The sequence below is a fragment of the Sardina pilchardus genome, chromosome 22 (assembly GCF_963854185.1).
Source record: "Sardina pilchardus chromosome 22, fSarPil1.1, whole genome shotgun sequence".
Classification (NCBI taxonomy): Eukaryota; Metazoa; Chordata; class Actinopteri; order Clupeiformes; family Clupeidae; genus Sardina; species Sardina pilchardus.
The window spans coordinates 17403944-17416443 of record NC_085015.1 but is presented as its reverse complement, the minus strand read 5'-3'; the positions used below and the strand labels follow the sequence as shown (position 1 = coordinate 17416443).

The window sequence follows — 12500 nt, the reverse complement described above, 5'->3', positions numbered from 1 at the left end:
ACACAGTCCATAACAGTATAACATATACATTACTCAAAACACATGGTATGGTAGGCAAGATCCTTGAGGTATTACTGAGCAGAGCTCAAAATCCTTGACACCACACACACGCACATGCACATGCACACGTGCACGCACACACACACACACACACACACACACACACACACACACACACACACACACACACACACAACTATATTATTCTTATTAGTCACCACTCAAATTCAGGTGTGATAGCAGAGAGCGCCTACCAAAGCTCAGAATCACACCACACACGTGCAAAGACACACACACACACACACACACACACACACACACACACCACACACTGTCAGTGTCAGTTAAAGCTCTGACAGTTGGATTAAGGTTGGTGATGGGGAAGATGAAGAGAGAGGCAGGGAGTAAGAGTCTGCAGGCTGGATAAGGCCTCCCCTGCCTGAGCAGTGACCCTGTGTGTGTGTGTGTGTGTGTGTGTGAGTGTGTGTGAGACAGAGAGCAAGACAGAGAGAGAGAGAGAGAGTGAGTGAGTGAGTGAGAGAGAATGTGTGTGTAGTAGGGGGATGCCTGGAAGTGTGTGTGTGGGACAGAGTGAGAGAGAGAAAATATGTCTGTGTGTGTGTGTGTGTGTGTGTGTGACATAAAGGCATCCCTCCCTGCCTCTGAGCCCAGCAGGAGATGAGCACATCAGCCTTCACATCAGCAGCACTGGCTCCACACACACGGCAGGAGTCTCTGGAGACACATCACTGTCAACGCCAAGGTCACGCCAAGGTCACTCGCCTACCAAGAACAAGGTGACACGGGCCACATTACACACTGCTAATACGGGGCTACAGCACAGCAACAGTCTCAAGACCGGCGCTCACCGGACACGGCGTTCAGCGGTGTGGGCTTGACGCGCAGGATTTTTTTCAGAACAGTTTTCTATCCCAGTGCGGCTGCTGCGCGGCAGACGTTTCTAGTGGGCTTTGTTCCGTTAAAAACAATGGAGTACTAATTGTTTTACTGTCGAGGCGCGCCGCGTACAGTACGTGTCTGGTGGGCGCCGGCCTTCAAACTGCAGGCTCATATCTCATAGATCAGCATATACTGTAGGCCTGTGTACAACAGAGCTTAATCTTACTACACAACAAGGTGTAATCCAACACAGATTATAACAATACATGTGCCAGAGGTGACCAAAAAACAGTAATTTCTTCATTTCGAGGGCTGAGAACCAAAGGGGCGTAAGTGACATTTTGGTCAAAATTTAGTGATATATATCACCTGAAAGCTCTTGATGAGCTCTCTTAGCTGACAAAATTATATAAGTAAAATAGGTAACACTTTATTTGAAGGGGTCTACATAAGGGTGTCATGTAACCGTCATAAGAATGACATGACACATGTCATGCACATTAATGACACATTATTGATGTTTATGACTGTTGTCATAATGTGTCATTCGGTTTTTGTAATGTCAAGTTGACATTGTTTGAGCGTCATCACTATGACAACTTGACATTAGGCAAGATGACATTATTTGACGCCGTCTTTGTCATGACAACTTGACATAAGGCAAGAAAATGTAATCCGTTTACAATATTGTCATGACAACTTGACGTAAAACTGTGCTTGGCCTGACTTATCTTCTAGGTTTTTTAAGTGATGAGCCTGAACAATTGACTGTCATGAGTCATGACACCATTATAAATTGGTCATGAATACTTTTCTTGACCTCAACTACAGTGGTACAGTTTTGACTTGACATTAAGCTGTCACAAAGAACTATTACTGACCAAAATAGTTTTCTGACAGTGTCATGAATGCTTACCTTTGACCTCAAGTACAGTGAACCATCTGAGATGTTTCCTGAACATGTCATGAAGTGTCATTACACTGTCATGTAGGTTTCATTTCTGTAGCCTACATTTTACATTTCTGGAACATTGAGTCTAATTTCAAGTATAATAACAACAAACACCATACTCAAGTCATGACTTCAAAGAGTTTATTTCAGCAATGAATTTTGCAAAACCATAATACATTGTAGCGCCTCGTTGCCATGGGTAGCTATCCTGAGTTCTTTAAAGTATTAAATAAACAAATTAATCCAAGCGTTCATTCATCACCTCTATTTGAAATAGCCTATAACCACTTAGCTTATTGATCCCACAATTATATGCAAATTCTATTTACTCTTATTTACATATTCATCACACATGCATTACACTCAATCTTCAATAGTTTTCAATAGGCTAACTTTCAGTTTCAGGTATCAAATGTAATACAACCAACATCCAAGTAAACAATGGTTTTCTTTTTCATCAAAATAAAATACCAAACCCTATACCATAGCCGGCAGTTATTAAGTAAATAAATAAAAAATGAGTAGGCTACCCAACCAGCTGTCAGAGTTCGTGTGGCAGGCCTGTAACGTTGCTAGTGTGCGTTGAAGACCAAAACGGCTCTTTCACCACATAGCTCCGGCAGCGCAACAAAGAAAACTCAGTGTGTAGGCTAGATGTAATGGATGGACCAGATGAACAGAAGTCTTCAGCGAGGCTTGTGGAGGTTCCAAGAGAGAGAGTGGCCGTGCAGGCTATCTCACGCAAAGTCATTGAAAAGTCCCATTGTGCTAGCAGCTATCTAGGTCTTGCTGACTAGCTGAAGGCTTTATACTTATGGGAAATTCTCGTCTAGAAGTTTTCACTTCCAACACAACTTCCCCGTCTAGCAGTAATGTTTAAGTAAGTGTTTTACCCACTAAACACAAAGGCTATATTTGTGTTAGGCTGCGGTAAACCTTTCCCTCTCAGCAGTCGTTCTCCCTTCTTCTCCCTGGTGTTGTTTCTTATTTCCTGATTACCCTTGACCTCCAGCTCAATTCTCATTGGCTCAAATAATACAAATGTAAAATAAACTACACATTTCCATCCTTTTCACTTTTAGAATCAAAACATAATATCTTAACATTTCAGACAAAATATATTCATAGCCTACCCATAGGCCTTCTGGAAACGTTGACTCTTGTGCACGCAACTCATGTTTATTAGACTTCATGGTTATGCATTGCTTTAGATTAATATATTTAGTTTATAATTTCCTAGTTACTGAAATGTTGTCAAGATATTATGTTTTGATTCTAAAAGTGAAAAGAATGGAAATGTGTAGTTTATGTTACATTTGTATTATTTGAGCCAATGAGAATTGAGCTAGAGGTCAAGGGTAATCGGGAAATAAGAAACAACACCAGGGAGAAGAAGAGAGAAGACGACTGCTGAGCGGGAAAGGTTTACCGCAGCCTAACACAAATATAGCCTTTGTTTAGTGGGTAGAACACTTACTAAAACATTACTGCTAGACGGTGAAGTTGTGTTGGAAGTGAAAACTTCGAGACGAGAATTTCCCACGAGTATAAAGCCTTCAGCTAGTCAGCAAGACCTAGCTAGCTGCTAGCACGATGGGACTTGTCAATGACTTTGCATGAGATAGCCTGCACGGCCACTCTTTCTTGGAACCTCCACGAGCCTCGCTGAAGACGTCTGTCCATCTGGTCCATCCATTACATCTAGCCTACACGCTGAGTTTTCTTTGTTGCGCTGCCGGAGATATGTGCTGGAGTGGCGTGAAAGAGCCGTTTTGGTTTTAGGCATCAACGCACACCAGCAACGTTACAGGCCTGCCACACGAACTCTGACAGCTGGTTGGGTAGCCTACTCATTTATTTATTTATTTATTTAATAACTGCCGGCTATAGTATAGGGTTTGGTATTTTATTTTGATGACAAAGAAAAACATTGTTTGCTTGGATGTTGTATTACATTTGATACCTGAAACTGAAAGTTAGCCCATTGAAAACTATTGAAGATTGAGTGTAATGCATGTGTGGTGAATGTGTAAATAAGAGTAAATAGAATTTGCTAATTGTAGGATCACAAAGCTAGTGGTTTGAAAGAACTCAGGATAGCTACCCATGGCAACGAGGCTCTACAATGTATATGGTTTTGCAAAATTCATTGCTGAAATAAACATGACTTGAGTATGGTGTTTGTTGTTATTATACTTGAAATTAGACTCTATGTTCCAGAAATGTAAATTTACAGAAATGAAACCTACATGACAGTGTAATGACACTTCATGACATGTTCAGGAAACATCTCAGATGGTTCACTGTACTTGAGGTAAAAGGTAAGTATTCATGACACTGTCAGAAAACTATTTTGGTCAGTAATAGTTCTTTGTGACAGCTTAATGACAAGTCAAAACTGTACCACTGTAGTTGAGGTCAAGAAAAGTATTCATGACCAATTCATAATGGTGTCATGACAGCCAATTGTTCAGGCTCATCACTTAAAAAACCTAGAAGATAAGTCAGGCCAAACACAGTTATATGTCAAGTTGTCATGACAGTATTGTAAACGGATTACATTTTCTTGCCTAATGTCAAGTTGTCATGACAAAGATGCCGTCAGATAATGTCATCTTGCCTAATGTCAAGTTGTCGTAATGATGACGCTCAAACAATGTCAACTTGACATAACAAAAACCGAATGACACATTATGACAACAGTCATAAACATCAATAATGTGTCATTAATGTGCATGACATGTGTCATGTCATTCTTATGACGGTTACATGACACCCTTATGTAGACCCCTTCAAATAAAGTGTTACCGTAAAATATTTATAAACATATAGTTATTGAACAAAAACCAAAGGTCTTTAACTGTGAACATATAGAAGCAGTTAGATTTGTTTTGGCTCTCCTGTAAAGTTGGTGAAATGTCACTTACGCCCCTTTGGTTCTCAGCCCTCATTTTGTTCTTTTTTTATTTTTTTATTTTGCTACAACACTACTTATTAGTCTACATTAATAATTGTTTGACTAATGGACATTTTTGACTCCAGACATTTTTGTTTTTGAAACTTCTGAGTGGCTGACCCCTGACCTCTGGTCCTGGTGATAATCCACCTGTACGATGTGATAATGTGTTAATGTGAAGATACAATGTAAGGTGGACACCCTCAGCACTATGGCTTACCTCTGCACTATGGCATCCTAACATATTGATTTAGCACCTTTATAAAAATAGCTAGTAATACCATTAGACAGACAGATAGATAGATAGATAGATAGATAGATAGATATTGTATTCCCACACAACAATGTTGATGGCACTTTTTGTTACCGAAGGATTTCTATACGATTTCTATAGTTCTGTGGTATTGTGTAATACCTCTATGATGTTCTGCAATACCTCTATTACAGGGGTTTTCAAAGTGGGTGCCGCGGCACCCTGGGGTGCCGTGACGCATGCTCAGGGGTGCCGCGGAATTGTCTAAGGCTTGATAATTTAATGAAATTTTAAAAAGCATAATATCCATTTCAAAATTATTTTTATTGCAAAAACGTATTTGCAGCACAAACAATAGGCTACAGTTTAATGTATCGTACTGTACTGTATGTAGGTAGGCTACTTATAAGTTTGTTTGTTTGTTCAGTGACTTCGTTCGTTATTCCGTATGGCGGAGTGCAGTTATAGGCGCAATAGATACGTTTTTAAAGAGAACGCCATGCACCTCCACAGGGACAGACCTCGGAATCTGACCAGACGAAATCAGCAAAGAGAAAAGTGAGGCAATATAACGACTCCTACCTCCAGTATGGGTTCACTTGGGCTGGCGAGGTAACGTGTCCCACACCAGTATGCCAGGTCTGCAGGGAGACGTGGGCTAACGATGGCTACGGCTATTGGGGAAGTTTGCGCTTCAAATACGAGTCCACTTATGCTAGTGGCCTTTGCCAGCTGCTCGCTAACGTGAGATGTCGATGAGGACAAATTTACAGATAACTTTTTATTTTGCAAAGAACTGACCAACCATGCTGCCGGAGATGAGATATTCAGGGTGACAGTTGAATACTTGAGGAACAATAATCTTAGCTGGGATATGTGCGTAAGTGTGTGCACTGCCACTGACGGGGCGGCCTCAATGACAGGTCGGGTCAAAGGCTTTGTAACGAAAGCTATGCAACAGAATCCTTCCATGGTAGCGACGCATTGCATGTTGCATCGGGAGGCTCTTACTGCAAAAACGATGCCTCCAGACCTGACGGATGTATTGAAACAGATCGTAAAAATAGTTAATTACGTTAAATCACGTCCCCTTCAAACACGGTTATTCACTGCCCTCTGCAGTGAAATGGGTTAAGACTGCACACCGAGGTCAGGTGGTTATCAAATTGGTTATCCTGTTCACCATTTATTCAAACGTTCAATTAAATTAGTTGAATGAAAGTAGTTCATTTGAATAAAACAAAAAAAGATATCAACTTCACCTTATCTTAGTAATGCCTATAATAAAAGCAGTTTTGGCCTATCCAACGTATCACAAGGTTAAAGAAAATGGCATGAAGTACAAATATGGCACAAAGGAGGTTGAGTAAAAAGTAAAAAAAAAAATAGGGGTGCCGTGGATGGAGAGAGATATGTTTAGGGGTGCCGTAAGCCAGAAAAGTTTGGGAACCACTGCTCTATTATATCCTTACCCTCTCTTATAGTACAGTCCTATATTACTTATGTAGTATGCCCAGAATGTCTCAAAATACCGTAATATTTTATAGTATGTCCCAAAACTCTTTAGTTTTCCTGTATTCTTTTTAGAAAGAGGGCAGCGAGTAGCAGCCTTGGCTTAGGGATACCTTGCGATGGACTGGTGTCCCATCCATTTACATTGACAAATTCAAGCAAATGCTTCTATCCAAAGCGAAAAATATGACGATTATATCACAAGCGCCACTGTCCCCAGCAGAGCAACTCAGGGTTAAGTTGCTCTAGGGCAGGGGTTTTCAAAGTGGGTGCCGCGGCACCCTGGGGTGCCGTGACGCATGCTCAGGGGTGCCGCGGAATTGTCTAAGGCTTGATAATTTAATGAAATTTTAAAAAGCATAATATCCATTTCAAAATTATTTTTATTGCAAAAACGTATTTGCAGCACAAACAATAGGCTACAGTTTAATGTATCGTACTGTACTGTATGTAGGTAGGCTACTTATAAGTTTGTTTGTTTGTTCAGTGACTTCGTTCGTTATTCCGTATGGCGGAGTGCAGTTATAGGCGCAATAGATACGTTTTTAAAGAGAACGCCATGCACCTCCACAGGGACAGACCTCGGAATCTGACCAGACGAAATCAGCAAAGAGAAAAGTGAGGCAATATAACGACTCCTACCTCCAGTATGGGTTCACTTGGGCTGGCGAGGTAACGTGTCCCACACCAGTATGCCAGGTCTGCAGGGAGACGTGGGCTAACGATGGCTACGGCTATTGGGGAAGTTTGCGCTTCAAATACGAGTCCACTTATGCTAGTGGCCTTTGCCAGCTGCTCGCTAACGTGAGATGTCGATGAGGACAAATTTACAGATAACTTTTTATTTTGCAAAGAACTGACCAACCATGCTGCCGGAGATGAGATATTCAGGGTGACAGTTGAATACTTGAGGAACAATAATCTTAGCTGGGATATGTGCGTAAGTGTGTGCACTGCCACTGACGGGGCGGCCTCAATGACAGGTCGGGTCAAAGGCTTTGTAACGAAAGCTATGCAACAGAATCCTTCCATGGTAGCGACGCATTGCATGTTGCATCGGGAGGCTCTTACTGCAAAAACGATGCCTCCAGACCTGACGGATGTATTGAAACAGATCGTAAAAATAGTTAATTACGTTAAATCACGTCCCCTTCAAACACGGTTATTCACTGCCCTCTGCAGTGAAATGGGTTAAGACTGCACACCGAGGTCAGGTGGTTATCAAATTGGTTATCCTGTTCACCATTTATTCAAACGTTCAATTAAATTAGTTGAATGAAAGTAGTTCATTTGAATAAAACAAAAAAAGATATCAACTTCACCTTATCTTAGTAATGCCTATAATAAAAGCAGTTTTGGCCTATCCAACGTATCACAAGGTTAAAGAAAATGGCATGAAGTACAAATATGGCACAAAGGAGGTTGAGTAAAAAGTAAAAAAAAAAATAGGGGTGCCGTGGATGGAGAGAGATATGTTTAGGGGTGCCGTAAGCCAGAAAAGTTTGGGAACCACTGCTCTAGGGCACAAAAGTGAAAGCTGGGAATAGAACCCATAACCTGGTTTGAGAGGGGTTAACTGTTGACTAATCCTTCCACACCTGGCAACAGGTGGGCAGAGGTGGACATCCCGGGTTCCAGAAAGTTAACGTCCTGCCATAATATTCTTTCTACCTGTGCACTTAACACAGGTGATATGTCTAAAGCTGCTGGGACCTTGAATTTCCCCTTTGAGATCAATAAAGTCTCTATATATCTATCTATCTATCTATCTAACTAATTAATTATCTGATCTACCTGGCTGCTAATGAGGATGAACTGGTTTACTAAATGGTTGGATCAGATACTTGGCAGGACTTTTACTTTCTGAACCTGGGATGTCCGCCTCTGCAGGTGGGACACAGAGACAGCTCTCTCGCTCGCTCTCTTTCTGTCCTGGGACTCACCTGGATGTTTTGGCTGCAGTGGTGCTGACTAGAGGGACCCCTCCAGCTGTACTCTCTGCACACACACAGACACACACACTCATGCACACAAAGACACACACACACACACACACACACACACGCACGCACGCACGCATGAACACATACACACACACACACACACTGCAGTAGGTAGCCATAGCAACAGCTCCATGGAGACCCCGGCAACTGAAGAAGCTAGTCCAGTCCTGACAGAACTACTGAGGCGTGCTACGCTAAGGCCAGACAACACGCCCCTCAGAGAATGCTGGGAAAAAACACTCATGCTCTGAGTGCTTGTCATCTGACCAAATATGATCAGGGTCAGCGCTGAGGCACAGGCCATCTGAGTGTGTGTGTGTGTGTGTGTGTGTGTGTGGGGGGGGGGGGGTCCTACATGGAGACAGAGCTTCTTGATCAAGCTGTGTGTGTGTGTGTCCTGCATGGAGACAGAGGGTTTTTGTGTGTGTGTGTGTGTGTGTGTGTGTCCTGCATGGAGACAGAGCCCCTATATCAGGTTGTGTGTGTGTGTGTGTGTGTGTGTGTGGGGGGGGGGGGGGGGGGGGGTAGGGTCCTGCATAGAGACAGAGCCTTTAGATCAGGCCTGTCTGTGTGTGTGTGTGTGTGTGTTGGGGGGGTCCTGTATGAGAGCCTCTAACCCTGATCGTCTAGGGTGTGTGAGTGTTTGAGTTGCTATACACCCCATATCCTGCCACATCAGGGGTGTTGGATCCCAATGGTTGGGTTCTCAAGTAACGATAATGTCTATCAGATCAGAATCTTGCGAATCACTCTTCAAGGACACTGGCACTTCGCAGTTTTGTTACCAATACTAAAAACCTCAGGAGCTACATCTGTTGGGCCAAAACTGCCCAAACTGCCCAAAGTAGATTCCCTGCTTTGCATAAATCTGTGTTTTTTTTGTGGAAGGTGCATGCACGTGCACACACACAAACACTCACTATTTGCATTTTTTCTCACACACACTACTGTCCACCCTTGCCCACTCAAGCCTAACTTACACACTGTCAAACAGACAAAGAAACAAAGCTTGCCCCCGGGCTAAAAGTGAAGAAAAATACTTTATTTTCATATCCTTAATCCTTTGATTCCAGAAGTCATTCGGCATGCATATCTCCTAAAGCCCTATCTCCTTTACAGCACAGATGATCTGGAAAAGGGAACGGGGGATGCTACATAAATGCATATTGGCCGTTAGGTTTGACATTTCATAGAAAAGAACATTGTGGCTTCATCCTTTATTTCCCTTTTTTAAAAAACACATTCATGTGGGCAATCTATAAAACAGACTAGAGCTAAAAAGGACTACTGGTCCAAGTTACTGTATGTATATTTTTTAATCAAACTGCATATTAGTTCTGTCACTCTTTCTCTCTCTCTCTCTCTCTCACACACACACACACACACACACACACACACACACACACACACACACAGGACTCTGTTCTTGGGAAACTTCTATCTATCTATTATTCTATCGACTCAAACTGCTGTGCAAATATGCATTTCAGAAGCTTCTGCAGTAGCACGTCAGTGCTGAGTTCCTGTGTCTAATATCAGTAGAGTTCTCTTACATCTCCAAAGCATGTATCCTAGCGCCCCCTTTTGGTGGAAAAGTTAAACTGAAAGAAGGCTTGATAGACAAGCAGCAATGAGCACCTGACAAAACACAAACAGTGACACACTGATCACTGCTAGAGATCCCATTCAGTGACTGACAGGGATTTCTGTCCTCTAGTTCACCTGCATATGCTCACGATAATTGAGGCACAAGTGTCAGAAAACTGGATCTGTGACATTTTTTTTCATAATTATAATAATTTTTAACATGTGTGTGGTTTTGGCTCCATGGGAATGATGCAAATCAGTCATTACATCCGTCAAACACGTGGATATATTTCAGGCAAGTTGGCAGGGTGTCTCTTATATAGAGGACTCTATTACACAGGTTTGTGTGTGTGTGTGTGTGTGTGTGTGTGTGTGTGTGTGTGTGTGTGTGTGTGTGTGTGAACTAAAGATTCTAGAACAGAGCTCTGTTCTAGAATCTTTGGTAAAATCTAATGACCAGAACCAGCCTCATATTACAAATCTCACACTCAATAACCCTGTGCTCTTGACTGCTAGATCTCAACTGCTACAATCAGACAACAGGGTAGTAAAGAGATATGCATCCACCTAGCCTATGCATCCACCTGGTCAGGCTAGTCTCCTGGCCTCCTTATCTCGCTGTGTATTCAACAGACATATACATGGAGCTGGGGTTGTGAGCTGGTCTACCCTGTCCCTCTGCGTGAATGACTGAGGCGCAGAAGAGGCTAAATCACACTGGAGAGCCGTGTGTGGTAAATGAACACATGTTAATGTAAATGGCACAAAAGAGGAGCAGGTATCCTTCCTTGTCGAGGCCAAAGGAATGAAACTGTACACACAATATACATTTGTCGGAGATGGTCTGGAACTGATACGTTTATAGTCGTGCACACAGTGGAAGTCATCGCTGTGTTGAGTCGGAGGTGGAGATATGATGTTGTGTGTGAGGGACAGTGTGGAGTGGAGGAGGATTGGAGGAGGATTGGAGGGGGGTGGTAAATTAAGGGAAAGGGTGTGGGCAGGGGTTGTGTGTGTGTGTGTGTGTGTGTGTGTGTGTGTGTGTGTGTGTGTGTGTGTGTGTGTGTGTGTGTGTGTGTGTGTGTGTGTGTGTGTGTGTGTGTGCGTTCAGAGGGCGACCCGCACACAGGGGTGTTTGAGGCGGACTGGTAAGGTGCCGCGGTTGATCAGGTGAAACTCCACCAGCTGCAGCAGGTCTATGAAGACCGTGTCGCCGTCGTCCATGGTGTAGTACTTCCTGCCTGTCTTCTCAAACTGGAAGAGACACAAACACAAACACAAACACAAACACAAACACAAACACAAACACAAACACAAACACAAACACAAACACAAACATTACATTATTACACCTTGGTATAGACACACCAACACACTATACTTAAGTGTGGAAGCTCTAATAAACACAACGCAAGCTGTACAGTACTCACTAATACACACTATTCACAAAAAGTTAGGGATATCTGGCTTTTGGATGTAATGTAATGTAATGTAATGTAATGTAACAGAAAGTACTGAAACATTGAACTGTTAGGCATACGCATTCAAAAGTTTAGAGAAGGTCACAGTAAGTTCACCTGTAAAGGTAATAGTGGATTTTAGGTTCATTTTTGTGGGTATAGTGTATGCGTCTTCCAATATTAAATGTAGTTGTCACATGACTGGGATGCTGAGCAACTCACGGGGATCAAGAGATAGTGGTGAGTCTTGAGTTTGTAACACAGAGACAGGACAAAACACTGGGTGTGCTGTTGGCTCTCCCGAATCAGGAACATCCTACACACACACACACACACACACACACACACACACACACAAACACACACACACACACACACAAACAAAGAAATAAGGGGGTGGGGGGGATCAGAATGATAGGGGGAAGAGAAAAAGAGAAAGAGAAAGGGTGTATGAGAGAGGGAGGGAGGGAGAAAGAGAGAAATAGACATAAAGGGTGAGGGTGAGAAACAGAGAGAGAGAGAGAGATTGAAATTGCCAGTGTCACTCAGTAACATCCTGCTGGAAATGATCACGAGGTAGGTAGTAATGTGCTAATTGAATTTGCACACACAGTTAATCCTTTTCGATCAATTAACATGCCAATTCTCACACCAATTCACAGCCCTCAGAAAGCTCCATTTGCAACCATCTGTTCAGAAACTCGAGGAAGCTCTACTCCTCTCCACCCCCGCCTTGTACCCCCCCACTCCTTCTTTCACGCCAACAACAACAACAACAACAACAACAACAACAAAAAACACGAGATAGAGTGCGTTGCCAAAACTGTGAGCTCCAGAAGTTGTGTTTTTAACCGTTCTGCCCGTCTAAATAATGAAC

The 12500-nt window shown here is 42.6% G+C and overlaps 1 protein-coding gene across 3 annotated transcripts in view; it reads right to left on the bottom strand.

The window, feature by feature from the left end:
• Window positions 1–9597: 9597 nt before the first annotated feature.
• grb7 (growth factor receptor bound protein 7) overlaps window positions 9598–12500 on the bottom strand; it is a 21974-nt gene continuing 19071 nt past the window's right edge. For all 3 annotated transcript variants that reach the window (XM_062526101.1, XM_062526102.1, XM_062526103.1), the window contains 2 exons: window positions 11846–11939; window positions 9598–11417 (listed from right to left, as the gene is read on the bottom strand). In XM_062526101.1, coding sequence (XP_062382085.1) covers window positions 11271–11417; window positions 11846–11939 — 241 coding nt within the window. In that variant the 3' untranslated portion in view covers window positions 9598–11270. The remainder of the gene's footprint in view (window positions 11418–11845; window positions 11940–12500) is intronic.